Raw genomic sequence first — 18541 nt, 5'->3', positions numbered from 1 at the left:
CTTAGACGTTGAGGCATCCTCTCTCTACCCTCTTCCTCATTCTTCACCTAGTGCTATTGTTTTTACCTCCCAAACATCTCTTCAATCCACCCATTTCTCTCTGTCCCCAGTGCTTACGACTACCTTGGTTGAAGCCACCATTATCTCTTTCTGAACTGCTGCCTAATTTACCTTCTATCCCTGTTCCATCCATTTTCAAACGGAGTAACTTCTAAAAGGCAAATGGGACCAATTGACTCCTCTGCTCCCAACATGTCAATGGCTCCCCAGTGCCCTAGCCCTACAATTCTAGTCCCTCAAAAAGATTCACAGGGGTCTTCCTCAGCAGGCTCCAGTTATTATTTTTTTTTAAAGATTTTATTTATTTATTTGACAGAGAGACACAGCGAGGGAAGGAACACAAACAGGGGGAGTGGGAGAGGGAGAAGCAGGCTTCCCATGGAGCAGGGAGCCCGATGTGGGGCTCGATCCCAGGACCCCGGGATCATGACCTGAGCTGAAGGCAGATGCTTAACGACTGAGCCACCCAGGCGCCCCTCCAGTTAATATTTTTATCTTTGGTTCATCTTTAGCTTCTAGTTTGTTTTCAGTGAACATACATCACTTATGTTATTTTAAAAGTCGTAACAGGTGGGTTAGCCAAAAAGAAGTGAGACATGCAAAGGAGATGAAGAGCCAATGAAGAGAAAGAAGGAGGACCAGGAGACTGTGGAATCATAGGAACTAAGGAAGGGTGGCACTTTATGAAGATGGTGGGGTCAATATTATAATGAGACTTGGGGAGCTTAAGTAATTTGAGGACTGAAAAGAGTGCCTTGGATTTGGACCCTTGGAAATCCTAGAGATTATCGATGGAGCAGTCTCTGAATTTTTGAAGGTAAAAGCTAATGACAATCAGCTGAAGAGTCAGGGAGAGTGGGAGAAATGAGGATCTACAGAGAATGATACTCCTCGGAAAGAGTAGATTCCATAATGGATGTGATCAACTGATGGGGCATTATGAAATGTGTAAGTAGGCAAGAAGACATTAAGATTGAATATACAGAAGTTAGAGGGAATAGCCAATGTCAGAATTTCCAGCTTTTGGAGATAAAATGAGATCATGAGTACAGTGGGTGAGAATAGCCAGGAGAAGAAATACTCAAAGACCAGAGAGATGTATAGACTGAATGTAGCCACAGATAAGTTTGTTGGTGTAGAAAAGGAAGGCAAGGTATTTTCTGCCAATAACCTCAATTTTCTTTCTAATCTTGAAGACAAGTTCATGTGAGTAATATCCCTACTTAATACAGACATACGTCTATAATTGATAATTTCACATAGAAATATTTTAAAACAATAAAGGATATGCACTATTTATAAGAAGACATTTGCCTTAATTACCTAAAGAAATCTTCACTGGAAAGATTTTGTTTTTGTTTACAACTTTGCTCTAGGAAATGCTAAGAATTTATAAAATCTGACGTCAAACTGTAAAATTAAATCTTGCCAAGCTAGGAAAAATTTTAAAATTGTTTAAAATAAAAAGAAGGCCAAGCATCATCTCAAAATGGATATATTAAAATGGGTAATAATTTCCACAATATTCTCAACATGAGAATCAGTCTGAATTATTAATGTTATATTGTTTGCATTTATATTCATCTGCCAAAGCTGGCATATTCTTAGAAGGAATTCAAAACCAAAGACATGTTAATATCTAAAATACCTTACTCGATATAGAATTCATCCCCCATGGGAGCAAAAATAGAAAGCTATCCAGAAGAGATGAAGCCAAAGAATTGAAAAGGAAAAAGAAAAACCCTTATAGTGAAACTACTTTCCCAATTTTATTTTGATTTCTTTTCAGCTTCAGGAGCTGCTTAATATGGAAAAAATAAAGCACGAGGCTGGAGAGAAAAGCCACAATTTTTCTTCTTCAGTGTCAAAGAAATAGCTTTCTCTGCTCCTACTAAATTGGAACTAAGCTCATAAGGATAAAAATAAATGACTAATTTCTTGGGAAATAACCTTAAATGAAAGACTCTTTTGGCCCAATGGTTGCTTTTCTTAAACTCCAGTTGACTTAACCTCAGTCTCAAGGTCCCTTCTGCTCTCCCTTTCATTCCACCCTCCTGGTATCAAGTGTGCCTTAAAAGTCTGTCTCATCACTTGCTACGCCTTTGGGAAATGTTTTCCTTTTCGGATACAGTTTGTGGGAAGGAATAAGTCAAATGGGATTGTGGTTACTTAATTTCTCTTTTACAACCTTATTTCTAATGTTTAAGATTTTTTTTAAAATGGAAACTAAAAAAACATGATCATAAAATTTTGCAAGTGATGTTTCCACCAACTCTGACAAAAAGCCCTGATAATCCTTTAGAAGTTTTTAGTATATACCTAAATATTAATTTGTCTTCTCTTTTTAGCTAAAATTATATAAAATGATACTTCTTTGTGTCATCTATGTAAGAACTTCCAATTTCAGTGAAAGAACCTGAATTCATTTTATAACAGAATGATCCTTCTTCCTCTCTGGCAAAGACTGTGTTCATTTCAGAGCCCATCTTGCCTGATTTTTTGCCAGGTTAGCTATTTAGAACTACAGGGCTGGCCCTAAGCATAGTATCTAGGCCAGTGATTAAAAAAAATTTTTTTTTAAGCAGTGGAAATCTTTTCCTCCCCTGCCCTCAAACAAAACTTTAACTATCCCATGAAATTCACATATACATAAATATATGTATGTAAGATAAGATGGAACATCTGAAGAGAGAATAAGGCATGGGTTCCTAGAACTCAGCCTGTTCCTTCTTGTTCTTCATATAGACTCTCAAGGTACCTTTTTTGATTTTATGATACACACAAAAAACCCTCATCTTCACAATAGGAAGAGGGCCAATCTTTGGTCTCCATGCCTATTTCCTAGAATTTCTCCCTCACTACAAAATGCCTCCCCTTGCTATTTGCTCCTCAGTTGGTGATGTAAGCCTGCTCATGGTTCGTTCATTCCACACAGATCTGCCCAATCCACACTCACTCTTCCAAAAACTGCCCCAAACCACCACCTGCACTGCAGTCCTAAAAATTCAGTCCCTCCATTCTGATAGTCTAGGCTAGACATTTGGGAGAACACAGTTTGAACACATAGCTACTGAGTTTTACATGAGTGTTAGCTTTGTTTACTCCTCCCAGATTTAAAAATTTGTGTTTACAAATTTTAGAGGAATAATTTTTAGGCCAAATACTTAGTTTACAGAATTTCAAATTATATGCCAAAGTGATACATTTTAGGCAGCACAGATAAAACAGTTCTATTTAGGAAGGTCGTCTGGGCCCTCCTGAAATGGTACATGTAGAACATGGTTTATATGTTATACTAGCCTGTCTCAGTATCCTGAGAGAACTGGAACAGGTCACATCCCAAAGCCAGTTCCAGGACTGGCCCAGAGATCCTGTTCAAACATTTTCATAAAGACATTCCTTCAATCTTACTTTAAAATCTACTTGGATCTGAGGTACTAAAGTAGCTCATTTTATTAATACTTATTTTATGTTAAACTAGCCTCTTTAATATATATCTTACACTTCTGGCAAGATTTTACCTTTAAATCAATTTTTTTTTCTCTGTTACATCTTTTTGGTTATGATAAGCAGGTGGGGCATGTCTTTGTTTGCTGTGTCAATCAGGCAAAGGTGTTGGTGATCACCTGTGATGTGATGTGAAAGACACTATAAGGAAGGCACAGTCTAGCCCTCAAGGAGTGTACAGGGTGAGGAGCAAGGTATGTGGCAGCCTGTGGCTCAGGGGAACAGCCCCCTCTCTGCCTTGGGGTGGGGGATCCAGGAGCCAGAGATGATGACTGCCCAGCTTTCTGGTTGTTGTGCCCAATGAATCAGAGGATGGGTGTTGGGGAAGATCTCTGTCTTTACAAAGCAAAGCCCAGGTCGGACATAAGCTAAGGCTCAGGCAGGCTTTCTCAGATCATCATCATCCAGTTTCCACCAGAAATGACATTCCCCAACCCATTCCACCATTACAGACCCAGGAGAGGCGGGGAGGATGGGTATCCTTTGAGAAGGATGGGGCTAATAATAACAATAGCTAACATCTCAACAAACAATTAGTGCTTACCAGGTATCGGGATTTTTCAAAGTGCCTTCTATATGCCAATTCATTTAATGCTCTCAACAAACCCGAGGATAAATATTATCATTAATATACTAGTGTTACAGATGGGGAAACTAAAGCAGAGAGAGATTAAGTCACTTGCTCAAAGTTACCATGTTTGGGAAAGCCAGGATTTGAACACAAGCTCCAGATCCCATGCTCTTACCCATCACACACACTGCATCCCTTGGTGTAAGTACCTGTGGAGAGGAAAGGAGAGGAAGCTGGTCTGGCCTGGTCCCTGAACTCCTGGTGCTAGCATTTCCTGCGGTGCATCCAGTTTTCCCTGGTCCTTGGGCCATCCCATTGTGCCCGCACCCAATCTTAAACTCTGTAGTCACAGTCAGCTGCCTCCATCTGCAATTCTTCCACTCAGTGGGGCCTCTTTGCTTCTGCAAACTCTCCGTGTGGGTCCCACGGGAGCATGTGACTCCCCTGTATGCTATGATCTGTGGGGACCAGGACCTACCTGTGGCTGAACTCTTAGATGCCCATCTCCACCCGTGGTGGACCATTGCTCCTGCACCATACTGTGTTTGCAATCAGAGACCCTCAGGGCTTCTCCTGAAGCCTGAACCACTTACTTTCATCTGTATATCCTCAGGGGCTAACTCCATCAACATTATTTTGAGGTTAAGATGCTCTGCATATTGGGTGGGAGAGATAGGGTATCTGGGTGATGGGCATTAAGGAGGGCACTTGATATAATGAGCACTGCGTGTTACATGCAACTGATGAATCACTAAGTTCTACCTCTGAAACTAATAATACACTCTATGTTAATTAAATTGAATTTAAATTTAAAAAAAAGAGGCTCTGCATATTTCAGCTCCAGCAACAAAAGAGAAACTGAGATTTCAAAATTGCTCTTCTGATGCTTTTATTCATTTCAACTCATATTCCTTTCCAAAAGCACTTGAATATTTTTTCCCCTCTGGTCCAAAATAAAACTTACCGGTTACTCTTTTGCCTGGGCACAATGACGCTGGATCTCTCTGCTTAATATTCCTTGTGGCTTACTTGTGTTCAAAAACTGGATTTCCTTGTGTATGTTGTTTTTCAAATTGTTCGATAAGATTATTCCTAGTACTGGCCCTTGAAGAATGTTACCCAGGGGGGCACCTGGGTGGCTCAGTCGGTTAAGCATCTGCCTTCAACTCAGCTCATGATCCCAGGGTCCTGAGATCAAGCCCCGCATCGGGCTCCCTGCTCAGTGGGGAGTCTACTTCTCTCTCTCCCTCTGTCCCTCCCCCTGCTTGTTCTCTCCCTCTGTCTCAAATATATAAATAAATTCTAAAAAAATAAAATGCTGCCCAGGAACAGCTGGCCCCTCTTATCTACTCTCTCTTGTCCTTGTGCCCTTGTCAGGTTCCCTGACCGTGGCAAAGCTTACTGCTTTTGAATTGCTTCAGTGCAGAACTTTGTCACAGACGTCCTAGAAACATACATGACGACTGGTTTCCTGCTTTGGGGCACTAGAAGAGCCCTAAGCACTTTTGATGAATTACCAGAATACATGTAACCTGCAAAGCTATTTTTTTCTCCTCGAGCTTTATGTCTTCACACAGGGTAAAAGGACTTACTTCATGTTGCATTCCAAGAAGGGACATTCACAATGCAAATCTTATTCTCTCCATGATCCTATGGTATGTTAAAATCTCTCATGTATTAAAACTAAACATCTCTTTTCAGTCCATCAGTTTCCTCTGACATAAGCTATTATTAGGAAAATTATCTTAATGGGCATTAAAGTTACAATTATAAGTAACAGAAATAATTTTAAAATTATTTCAGTAAAGTCAAGTGTATACGAGAAAAGTCTCAGTGCAAAGTGGCAGGTAAAATCTGTGATGAAATTTTTACCTCAGTGCGACAGACCGGCTTTCTCTTTTGCCCAGCCATGCTTTTTGAAGTTTTTCATGTACCACAAAATACATAATAAGGGATAGTTAAATTCACTCTGAACCCCAGCTACATGACCATGACATATTTGGAGGTGACTTTGAGGTGCATTCCCAAATATGGTGCAATGCTTTCTAAATTTACAGTCTGATTTCCTGCTACCAGTTATGACTGCCAAATGCTTCTGACAGTGTGGCCAGTTTGTGGTGTCCCTAAAAATCATCAGCAATTTGAAAACATTAGCGCCTGGCAATAGTCATACTTTGCAATGATTGCCTGTATTTATCACCTTACTTTTCCAGGGTACAAATGGAAAAAAAAATCACAGAGAAAAATTAAACTTCTCTAGCCATGGGGAAAATATAGAGTCGAAAAATCAAATGCATGATAGGGTCCCAGCCCCTTTCTGTATTGCTTAGAAATAAAAATAGACAATTGAGGCATGAGGCTTACGTGGCTACGGAGAAGAAGAATACCGTAAACATGTATCCCTCCTCAAATGCTGCTTAGTTTGTCTGCACATTGGCAGAGTATTTTCATATTAGGATATTATGGTTATGTGGCAGTACTAAAAATGGGGAGACATTCATTGCTTCATTCAACAAATATTCACTAACGTTCTGCTTGGTGGCATGAACTGTTCCTGGGAGCGCAGAAGTGCATGAGACAGGCCTGGAATCTGCCTTCAGGAATCGTATAGTTTCCTGAGACAGACAGCATAACAACAGAGAAGAGACAGTCTTAGGAGAGCACAGATGGATGCGGGAGTACATGCAGACTTCCCTGAGGAGCAAGAGTGAATCTGAAGCCCAAAGGATGGACGTGAGCAAGGCAAAGTGTGGTATGGGCACTGGGAGAGCATTCCAGACACAAGAAGAACAGTGGGGCCACGTACTAGGGATCTGTGGTTTGTGCAGAGCACAGAGGTGCCAACAGAAGAGATGAGTAGCGTTCAGGCCCTGCTCTGCTCTCCACTTGTACATCGTGGTGCGTAGCTGCCCCCCGCCCCACCCAAGACCATTATTTCTCTCCACACAAAGGTAACAAATGCTTGCCAAGCCAACTCCTAGGATTATATTAACTTGAGTCCAGGACAAACTATTTTCACATAGAGACCCCGAAACTTAGTGGTTTAAGCAACCTAGAAGTTTGTTTCCCCTTATGTAACACTGCAGGGTGTCCAGGGCTAGTAACGTGGCTCTGCCATCTTCATTGGGTTAGCTAATCTCTGAGTCCAAAGCTGCCCTGTGGTCTCTGTCCTCCAGCTTTCAGGAATTGGGATGGGACCTGGGGATACACATGCATCCCTTTATGTAGGGCGAGAAACACAAGGAGTGTGCATCACTTCTCAATTCTCATTCACGAGAACTTAGTCACACGGTCACACCAGGATTCAGGGGAGGCTGAGAGAAGTATGCCGTGGCTGGAAGCCATGTGCTGTGCTAACACTAGCTTCAAAGAGGGGAGGATGGATGTTGGTGGACATGCGGCAGTCCACGCCACAACGGGCAGTGGGGAAAGAGGAAGGGTACAACGGCAGAGAGGCAGGCGGGAGTCTGATCACGTGAGGCCTCGTTCAGAGCCAAGGAAACCACGTCAGTGTCTTGAAAAAGGGCAGTGGCAGATTTATGAGTACAGTATTTGCTCACAGAAAAGGCTTTTGCAAAAAAGCCTTGATTGATCAGGGCAGACACACGCCAAGGTTTTCCATGGATTCTCCCACTTAATTGTCACATGTCCTTGTTTACCAAAAACCCAAATACATATTCAGGGGACACATATATCTGAGTCATATGGTTTCTGAAGAAATGGCCTGAGGGCTTTTAACAGATACAGATAGTTGTGTGTAGATAGAGACAGAAACCTGAAATACCCTGTGCTATTCAGCTTTACACGGTCACTGACCGTAGGGTGTGCTCTGAGTTTACATACGGTCACACAGCTTCCAACAAAACACACAACCTAAGGTGCAGAGGTGGCCGCACCAGCACATTCCTATCTGCAGATACAAGCATGGCCTCTGCATTGTGGTCAAGCCACAGGAGAGATGACCCATCCTCGTGGGGCGGGGGGCACAGTCCTGCCCTCAGCCTCTCTGGGGAGCATCAAATCCCACCACAGATACAGGGCCATCCACATGGCATTCAGGCCAGCACCCCACATTCTGTCTACACTGGAAACATCAGGGCCAAGGACTTAGCTGCTTAGTTGGTTCAGTATACAGGAACGGGACTGGCATCCAGGGACAAGCACTTTAGAAAGCCACCTATCCCATACCCACAGCCTCAGCTTGGCAGAATTCTGCTCCCGCAAGGATGACAGCAACATTCTGATGCACCCACTGTGAGGCAGGCTCTTTATATATAGAAATGGAAATGGAAATATAAGTGTGTGAGTGTGTGTGTGTGTGTGTGTGTGTGTGTGTGTGTATGTCTTGTCATTTTCATCCTCTTGGTAACTATTTGAGGTACATATTATCATCCTTAGAGAACCACAGAGCCCGGGGAAGCTGGATGAGTTGGCAGCGGCACCATTGCCAGGATTCAAACCCAGTTCAGTCTGGCACCAAACACATGCTCATTTCCCTGCCTCCTGTGTTAGTTATTGAATTAGGAGATCTCTTCCTTGGATTTAACCTATTTTCTAAATTGGATCAATGGGCTCGCTTTTAGACATCTGTCTAAATTAATGTAATATATGTCTATAGTCTAAAATGATTTTTTCAAAACCTACCTAAATTTGCATGCAAATCACTGGCTAGATCCTATAAAAAGTACATCAGAAAATTCTGATGTTCTTATTCTTGAAAAATGGCTTGTGGCAGCTTTAGTGCCGATAGGCTGTCTGGACCCTTATCTTAAGGCTTCATTATCAGATCATTCTATTTATGATAGGACATCATTTCTTTTAGGATTTCAGTCAATGAATATGAAAAATACAGGTAAGTCATGGTAGTGGTGTTGATTTAATTATTGTTATCAACTGATTGATTAATACTTAATTTCTGGTTAATAATCATTTATTAATTGAACTGAACTGTCAGAGCTAAAACTTAAAATGGTGCTGAAGCACAGAGGACTGATTTAATAAAAGTCAAACCTAACAAGGAGAATTAAGTGAATCACACAGCTAAGCTTCAAACTAGAAATGGGGCTTCTCTCACTTAGCCAAGGGTTTTTGAGGTTTGTCCGTTTTGTTGCATGTGTCAGCGGCTTGTTCCTTCTCATCGCTGGGTAGTATTCCATTGTATGGATGTACCCATCTTTGTTCAGCCATTCACCTGTTGAGGGACATTTTGATTGTTTCTATATTTTGGTGATAGGAAGAATGCTGCTATAAGTATTCACAGAGAGGTTTTTGTGTGCACATATATTTTCATTTCTCTTGGGTAGATACCTGGGAGTGGAGGGGCTGGGCCATACGGTAGGTGCACGTTTAATTTTGTAAGAAGCTGGCAAGCTGTTTTCCAAGGTGGCTGTATCACATTGCATGCTCAGTGTATGAGGGTTGTGGTTCCTCCACATGCTTGTCAGCACTTAGTACTGTCAGACTTTTGAATTTTCGCCATTCTGGTAGATGTATGCTGGTGTCTCGAAAGGTTTTGGTTTGCATTTCCCTGATGGTTAGTGGTTTTGAGCATCTTTTCCTGTGCTTGTTTGCCATCCGTATATCTTTGCTGAAGTGTCTATTCAGACATTTTGCAAATTTTTAATTGAGTTGCAATAATTCTCTATGTAATTAGAATACAAGCCCACTGACAGATATGTAAAAGTGTGTATATATATATATATATATATATATATATATATATATATATATATATGGGGACTTGCCCCGGTTTTGACAAAAGAGCTGGACCTCACGTTACCTAAGTCTGGATCTTGGGTACCCCACTTCCAGACCCAAACTCCCCCACTGTGAGGATTTCTGGGACTTGTACCAGCAAAATTGAGGTACATTTTGGCGCAAGAAAGGTATATTCATCCAGATAGATATCCAGACATATGATCATTTGTTGTCAACATGCAGTTTCACCGTAAAGGAAAGCAGCATCTTTGCTGCCTCTCCTAGTCTCAGTAAGCATGCTGCATTTCCATCTGGACAGCCCTCTGACTGTGCAGCACCCCACCAGCGGCACTCCCTGACCTGTCCCTGGCTGATTGTGCAACACATCTTAGATGTGTTTCTACTTTTCTTTGGCAAAGATGCCAATTTTCAAAGAGATTTTCATTTTTACTTCTCTGCATGCAAAATGGAATAAAAATGATCTGGTCAACATTCTTATAAGTAGTTGCACTGGCAAGTGACCATCTGAGAAAAAAAAATACCTTTAGGAATTTATTTTCACAGAAATTTGATCAGATTTCCCCCAATTAGAAAAGCATGACCTAGGGAAAGTATTAACATTTGCAGTAGTCAGTGTGCATATTTTAAGTTACTTCTTGCCATAAGCAGAGGTAAAAATACTAAGTCCCATGTCATAAAGAGACCCCCTCAAACTGCATGTCAGTTTTCATTGCTGTACATGGAAAATTAGGGGTGCTTTTCTGATTTTTTTCCTCCTTGGGGATTCCAAACTTTAAACTTGGGTTATAAAGAATAATAGCTTCAATGCTAGAAATATTTTTCTTACTTTACTCATGGGTAACTGAAGACCTAGAGAATGAAGTACTTTTTCCCAAAAGCATTTTGCAAACTAGGACATTATAAACAAGTCTTGACTTGTTAACCATAAGGATAAGCCATTATGTTTGATCACTCCTGAACCACAGACATAGTTGCTCTGATTTGGATCTGCATAAGCTGTAATTAATTTGATTTTAAAAATGTAACTTTTGTTTAGCACCTGTACTTTTAAATTTGTGTCCAAAGATATTTCAAAGAGACATCTTACACCATGGCAATGGTTTGGAAAATACAGAGAACACAGCTCCTAAGAACCTAAGAGTTTTGTATTTTTTCTTTTAATAACAAAAACTGATTGATCATGAAGGCAGTGAAAGAAAAGGGAGCCTTAGAAGGGAATGTTAATGCATGCATATTTTTGGTACATTAAAGACTCCAACGTGCTAATTCAAGCACTGTTTACTTTTTGTATATAACAGGATTGCTGTTTTCAAGTGAAAAACAGAAGATATTTTCTGAGTGCCAAAAACTACTTATTCATGAAGTCTGAAATACCATTATTATTATTATTAATTCTTACGTCTAGCATCTGTGAATAGCTTCTTATACGAGAAAACCATTTTGGGTCAGCCGAAGGCCAAAAATAATGAGCTGGCCTCCTGCCTCTGTGTATTGAGTCAAGTAGCTGCCAATTAATAAAACTGATTTTTTTTTGTTCCTGGGATAAATTTCAGAAAATGAAAACAAACAGTTGTTGGTGCTTTTCATAAATTTCCAATGGAAAGAATACTTTTTTCACAAGTTTAAAGACTGACTGCACTATAAGTAACTAAACAATTACGAGAAGCTGCCCGGTGTATTTCTGTGGTTTAGCAAAAGGGCCAAGTCGGAAGGAAAAGACATTCCCAGCATTTTCTGAAGCTAGATAAATACAGAGAAGAAATATAGATGAAAGATGGAACTACTCTCCATAGTCCTTGCCAGATTCCTCGACTTTTTGGCATACTGATTGAATTTGGCAAATGTAACCAGTAACAATCTTTTCCATTAAAAAGAGCAGCATATACTTTATTTTACCATACTGTTTGTGCATTTTTGACCCTCCAAAACTGTCTCTCTGTTTTAGAAAGTGATTCTTTTTGCAGAGTTGGCTGAAATTTCATTTATTTGAAACGGATCATTTATCATGAAACAAAAAAGCTGCAGGGTACAGCTACTGTTGAACAGCTCTGAGAGACCTACAGCTTGGCAGGAAAAGTGTCTTTTTCTGAGACCAAAAGATGCTTTACCATGTGCCAACAGCATCTCATGCCAACCTAATGCCTTGATATCCAAACCTGTGTAAATTTGAGGAATCCTGGACTGTACAGTTTAGACAACATAAGCTACCCAGCCCTGTCATTTTCTTTTATTTGTGATCAGAAAAACTCTAATGTAGCCTGATGTTCCTAATTTTGGTAACATGATTATGTTAAGAAAAAGAGTAACTCTCCAGCAACTCTCCAGCCCCAAATCTAATTTTCATGGACTCCAACACTTCATAACCCTAAAATGTTTTTCTCATCTGGCAGTGAGACTATAGTAAACTTATTAGGATAGGTAAGTAGCAATCTCTAAAAATACGATGTTGACAAGCAAGTACCAAGGCCATGGTTTCCAGCTTCGCCCAATTCAGGAAAGGAAGGCTCCCACCTGATAGGCCTCTTACACAACTCGGATGGAAATCACTTTTTGTTTTTACCTTTCATTGGTTTCATCTAAACTGAACAAAAATAAAAGATTAGGGTGTTCACCTGTTGCTATGAAGTTTCTGAGTGCAATACGATAGACATATTTTCGTTTTTAAATAGCCAAAAACTCAAGTAGCCTTTGTATAGTTGGCAATGAATTGTGTGTATTATTGCTCTAATGTTATTTGCCATCTCATGCACCCTTTCTTAATCATTAAGTAGCAGCTAATTTAAAGCAAGGGAAAAGTATTAGCTTGGTGTGAGTGCCAGATAAACCCTGTGGTTTCAATTTAAAGTTTGGAGCCAACAACGACAGATATAAAAATGAGAATCTGTAATTTGCCAAGTTTAAAGACCCAAAACCAACATGTGAATGTTTCACAGGTTTATACGTGCATAAAATGAAGACTGTTTTGCATAGATTCAAAATGCTGAGGGAGTGTTGTTTCTTAAACTTAAGATGATAGTATAATACTAGACCTCATTTAATCACAAAGTATTTGACCAAAAAAAAAAAAAAAAAGAGCCTAAAGTCACTGTTTAAATTTCAGAATGCGAAATCCATACCAGCAGTTGGCAATAGCTAGGTCTGAAATATTTTCAATAAAAATTATATATAATTACCTTTCACATTTTGTAATTTACTTCCATTTAACTCACAAAGCTTGCTTTATGAATGAGTTCTTTAATAATAATAATAATAAAATAGAACTAGCCAAAGCTGTTAGCAAGAATTTATAATTTTAACAAACAAGGCACAACACTTTAGAAATAATGGGTAGAATGACTTCTGTACATCTTTAAAAGATTTGCAATAACAAACTCACAACTAAAGTATATACAACTCTAAAATGCCCTCAATAACAGCATGATAATAAAAGACAGTGAATTTCAACTGACCTAACAGTTTCTCATGTTAGTTGGTCCAGAAATCGAAATCCTGGCTTGTCACATTAGTGCACACCCTTTACACTCTCTTCCCAGCCCACCAGGGCGAGCCTTGGAAGCCATTCTGTACACAGCACACTGTTTCCTTGTCCACACTGGTTGGATGAGAGGTGGGTGCATTTCCGGAATGGAGCCAATCAGATCCCCCTCCCTGCAGTTTCTGAATTGAAAGTGGGAATAGTATGCTGCCTCACTGGGTTGACCGGAGGGTGAAGCTGGGGGACACAGTGGAGGAAACCATGGAGACACTGGGAAAGCCAACTGACGGAGAAAGAATGAAGTGAAACGGACACAGATGACAGATGAAAAAGAAAAATATGCTAGAAAACCTGTGAGACTCTATCCCAGCACCTTTTCAGGCTCTACTGCCTTTCCTTCCTTCCTTCCTTCCTTCCTTCCCTCCTTCCTTCCTTCCTTCCTTTGTCCCTCCCTCCCTCCCTTCCTTCCTTTCTTTCCCCATTTCTTTCTTTCCCCGTTTCTTCTTTCTTTCCTTTCCTTTCTTTCCCTTTCGCTTCCCTTCCCTTTTTCCTTTCCTTTCCCTTTTCCTTTCCTTTCCCCAAGACAAAACTAAGAGTCAGGTGCTCAACCAACTGTACCACCCAGGTGCACCCATGGCTCTGCTGATTTCTTGCCCATGAGATCTGTCAAACATCTGTGTATCCTCTTTGGTGCTCAAGCTTATTTGAGTTATTTATGTTGCTTGCAATTTATTGTATACTAATTGATCCTGCATTCTATCTAGGGGACTTTGGATACACTGCTTAGATTATTGAACTAAAGCTTCCCAATCTTTAAAATGGGTACAGTAATGCCGGCATCACAAGGTTATGGCAAGGACTAAACAAAATAAGAACTAAAGCACCTAGCCCAGCAGCGACCACTCAGTAATTGGCTGCTATTTTAAAAAGAGATTGTCCTGTAATTTACATTTTATAAAATATATACAGCTATTTATATTACATATTTGTCAGTCAAGGGAAAGCTCTGCAATCTCTTATTATTAAGCCTAATATTCTAATATTTGCTAATTATTCATTTAATGGGTGATTCAAATTATTTGGTGAAATTTAAAATAAAAAAGGGCTTGCTAACAACTATTATCACTATGGTTATTTCCCTCTTTGTAGTAGAAACCTTGTTAAAAAAATTTTGTGAATAAATCCATAATTCTTTCTGTTCCCTTAATCTCTCATCTAATCTGTAATGAAGTCCTGTGTAGGTGGCCATGTTGTCATGCACTGACAGCTCACCACCTTCCTAGGGGGCTTTTTGCTAACACACTTGACCTACCCCCTACACACCTCTGAGAGTGATCTTCAAAAACACAGACAGGATCATAGTATTGTTCTCATCAAAAATTTTTTAATGGCTTCTCAGTACAGTAGAATAAAATCTCAGTTCTTTACTATAGTCTGGCACTCCCCATGTAATCCAGCCCCCCACCCCTCCAGCTCTCCAAACACATCTTGTGTCACTCTCCCGTTCTGTCACTCAGCCTCAACTGCCTTGATCTTCTTGCAGGTCCTTGGAAACTCTAAGCACATTCCCACCTTATGACCACTGCACATACTTTCTTTCCATAAACTCTTCTCCTGTCTTCATTTTTCGTATCTTAGTGTAGACACACCTGCTCCAAGATGCTTTCTCTGACTTCCAGGTCTAAAGTATGTTAGTCCTCTGTTAGTCTTCATCCAACCCGAGTTGTTTCTTTCATAGCATTCAGCACACTTAGTAATTTTGTCCATTGATTTGTTTTTGACCAGGCCCTTCTTATAGTGCTTGAGAAAGCTATGAGTTCCTCTGTCCTCCTCTCTCCTCCTGAATTCTGGGAGTGATGAATAGGTCAAGTCTTGCCTGTGTGGAGAATCTGTATACTGTGTCTTTATTCTACCCCTCTGAAAAGGGATACCCTTTGTGGAGGAGCAGTCATTTCCTGGATTAGCAGTAAACATATGTGGTCATTCTTGACTATGTTTTCAAGAGGTCTTTCCCCAGTTAGAAATGCATATTTTCCTCTGATTTCAACAAGTTAATAACCAGTATATGGGATATAGAAATGAAGTAGGGTGGAATCACCTCTTTTCACAAAGAGTTATCAATATTCAATCGTTTGAAGGATTAATTTGTTAAAAGGAAAATTCAGAAGCATATAGAATCATCTTTAAATAGATTCCATAAAGTCATAGACTATCTCCAGATAGATTAACTTAAAGTAGAAAGTAAAAGATAATTCCCTGTGGTAAAATCTTTAAATAAATTTAAAGGATAAACTGAAAGGGAAATTCAGGTCAGTTAAGTGATTAAAAATTCTTTTTAAAAAAAGATTTCATTTATTTATTTATTTGAGAGAGAGAGAGAGCAGGGGCAGGGGCAAAGGAAGAGGGAGAGAGAGAATCTCAAGCAGACTCCATGCTGAGGGAGAAGCCCTGCACGACCCTGAGATCATGACCTAAGCTGAAATCAAGAGTTGGACACTTAACTGACTGAGCCACCCAGGAGCCAAGTGATTAAAATTCTGAACAAAAAATATTTATCCAAGTTTTACATTTGACTCTCATCTGACATAAAATCAGTACAGTAAAAGCAAAAGTAATAATTTAGTAATAATTATTAAAACCAATTATCAGTCAGTGCATAGGCCACCAAAAATCATGTCAAGAATGCTCATAGCAGCACTATTTTAATAGACCTAACTTGTAGAATGTAGAAGATTATTTATTGTAGAAGATTATTTAAAAAGGGTCTTGTTCAAGTTACCTGTTTGTGAGTTTCTCAGAATGTTGAAGAAGTACTATGTAATTTGTAAACAATGTCTGCAGTTATGTGTAAAGTAATGTATTATATATTCCCTAGAACAGATGAGAAACTAGTATCTAAAGTAAGTTAGAAAAGAGTATCTGGAATAAATTAGAAACTGGTGTCATAGTTTAAAAAATAAAAGGTTGAAGCCACTTATGGAATATTAAGTCTTAGCAGAAACAACCTGTCTGCACACAAATCTGTGCACAGATATCCTGAGGGTTAGGAAAGATAGAGCTGAATCAATAATAATTTACAAGTCATTCCAGTAATCTGTATAAATATACAAAATCTGAATACAATTATGGTGAATGCTGTGGTGGCTGCCCAGCATAACTGAGTAGAAAGGCAACTGGCTAATGAAGAATGTCTCTACATACCACAATTACCTGAGAGATAACTATAAAATTTAGCATCTAAACTTAATAAATTAATTTTAAAAATAGGCTAAATGTGGACTAATTCATCAGAATCCAGGATATTAGAAGAATGTCCCCCTTGAAATATATAAGCAATGTAAGGGCAAATAAAAAGTTGCTTTATACTGAAAGTAGAAGACTTAGGGATTTTCCTGTCTAAGGGGCGGTGTGGGATAATAATATGAAATAAATAGGGGTTAGAAAAGTTATAGTGACCACATGTTCTGATCCCAAATCAGGAATTTTAGCAATTTATATAAAAAGTTTTATGAAAGTATAAAAATTAAATTACATTTACACATTTAACATACATTTAGGGTCCATCTAAATCAATTTTATAGAAAATATTAAAACCATATCAAATTTGAATAGTTAATAAAGGCAATCATGGCAGGAATCTTTTAGCAGTATTTAATTCCTTTTACTAAGTTTAAGTGTACTCCTTATCCAGTGCTTCTCAAACTTTACTATGAATATGAACCATCTGGGAATCTTCTTAAAATGCAGATTCTGATCCCGTAGCTCTGGGGCAGGGCGGGGGGGGCGGCGTGGGGAGTTTGAGATTCTGATCTTCTAACAAGCACCTTGGTGATCCTGCTGTTCTCTGTCTGGGACCACATTTTGAATAGCAAGTCCCGAGCCCTTGGACTGTTGGGAGAGACCAAGAGCAAGGAAAGGCTCCAAACCAGTTGCCTCCAAGCCACAGGAAACTTTGTCCATTTATTCCAGTGTGCCATACAAATATTCCATGTTTTTCTGCTGACAGGGAAAAGGTTGGGAAGCAGTGTTGTAGAAGGCCATCATATAACCATATATTTTGATACATTTTCAAGGGCAACAACATGAATTAGATTGGGTCTGGCATATTGGGTCAGGTCTTCCTATTTTCAAAGCTTACAGCTTTGAGGATAGTATTTTAAACTAGGTAACATGTCAATTTGTCCTCTCTTAGGTATAGGAACTTACGTTTTTTATAGCATTAGCAGAAAGTTCTCCTTGTTTTCTTTTCTTTGATGAGGAGCAAATAAAGTGCCTTAGGGACATTGTCTTCACGCTTGCAGGGGTACTGCAAAGCACAGTTCTACGACTACATGCCTATCCCAGTTCCACACGGGCTGGAGCCACATTCATCCTGTTCAGCAGGACATCATACACTGGAGCATTCTATGTGCACAGTTGTATTTGGTAGGTGGATTAGCTTCCAATGCAATGGCTTAATCATCCTCAGGTGTCCTTTAACCTTTTCCTTTGAAAAGGTTGATTTTCGTTTCCCTTGTGTTCAGTATCATGGACCAACACTGTAAATGATGGTCTGGCTGTCTTGCCACTGAAACTCCTAGGGATCAGTGGCTCTTAAACTTTGTGTGTGCTTCTCAGTTACCTTAGGAGCTTGGTTGAAATATAGTTTCCTGGTCTTATTCATAGAGTCTCTGAGTCAGTCAATTTAGGGTATGGCCCAGCCACCTTTATTAATTTTTTTTTTCCAAGCTCTGTATTGCTTCTAGACAGGGGGACGGTAGACTACACCCTTTGAGGAACACTGAGGACCACAGTACGTGAATGTGGCCCAGGAGAAACTGTTGGGAATGTTCCATAATGAAGAGTATTGTGTAAGGAGAGACGAAGGCTCTGACTTGTAAGAAGCTGTAAGGCTAAGGATGGACACCAAAAGGCAGGAGCTTTTTGTCCCAGGGGTCCTGTTTGAACTCAGGTTTTTAATTTCATTTCCTTCATTAGGGGTTTTTCTGTTTACTGTATAATAATTAATGGCATTTATAGGGCCTAGAAGTCTGTCCCTTGGTGACAGGGGATGTTTTTCACAGTAAAAATAAGATATATGAAAGGTGACTAGTTGCAAAGATCTTAGACTTTTGGAATAGAGCTCATGTAAGTGGTGGGTATAGAAAGCTGACATAGATTAGTGTAAAAGGCTTAAATTAAGCCCAAAGCTCATGTATTCAGGTTTTCTA

General features: G+C 39.6%; 1 protein-coding gene across 6 annotated transcripts in view; it reads right to left on the bottom strand.

Annotated features, from left to right (window-relative positions):
• ODAD2 (outer dynein arm docking complex subunit 2) overlaps positions 1 to 18541 on the bottom strand; it is a 181062-nt gene that overhangs the window by 18259 nt on the left and 144262 nt on the right. Inside the window, exons 20-21 of one of the 6 annotated variants that reach the window (XM_073885474.1) lie at positions 4314 to 4347; positions 3582 to 3686 (exon numbers count right to left, since the gene is read on the bottom strand). The exons of the other annotated variants lie outside the window; for them this stretch is intronic. Of the exons in view, the coding sequence (XP_073741575.1) occupies positions 3607 to 3686; positions 4314 to 4347 (114 nt within the window). The 3' untranslated portion in view covers positions 3582 to 3606. The remainder of the gene's footprint in view (positions 1 to 3581; positions 3687 to 4313; positions 4348 to 18541) is intronic. 6 annotated transcript variants of the gene reach the window in all.

The sequence above is a fragment of the Callorhinus ursinus genome, unplaced genomic scaffold (assembly GCF_003265705.2).
Source record: "Callorhinus ursinus isolate GAN/ISIS: 27379988/994484 unplaced genomic scaffold, GSC_fseal_2.0 scaffold62, whole genome shotgun sequence".
NCBI lineage: Eukaryota > Metazoa > Chordata > Mammalia > Carnivora > Otariidae > Callorhinus > Callorhinus ursinus.
Note: the sequence above shows the minus strand (reverse complement) of the source record. Positions and strands in the feature narration are given on the sequence as shown.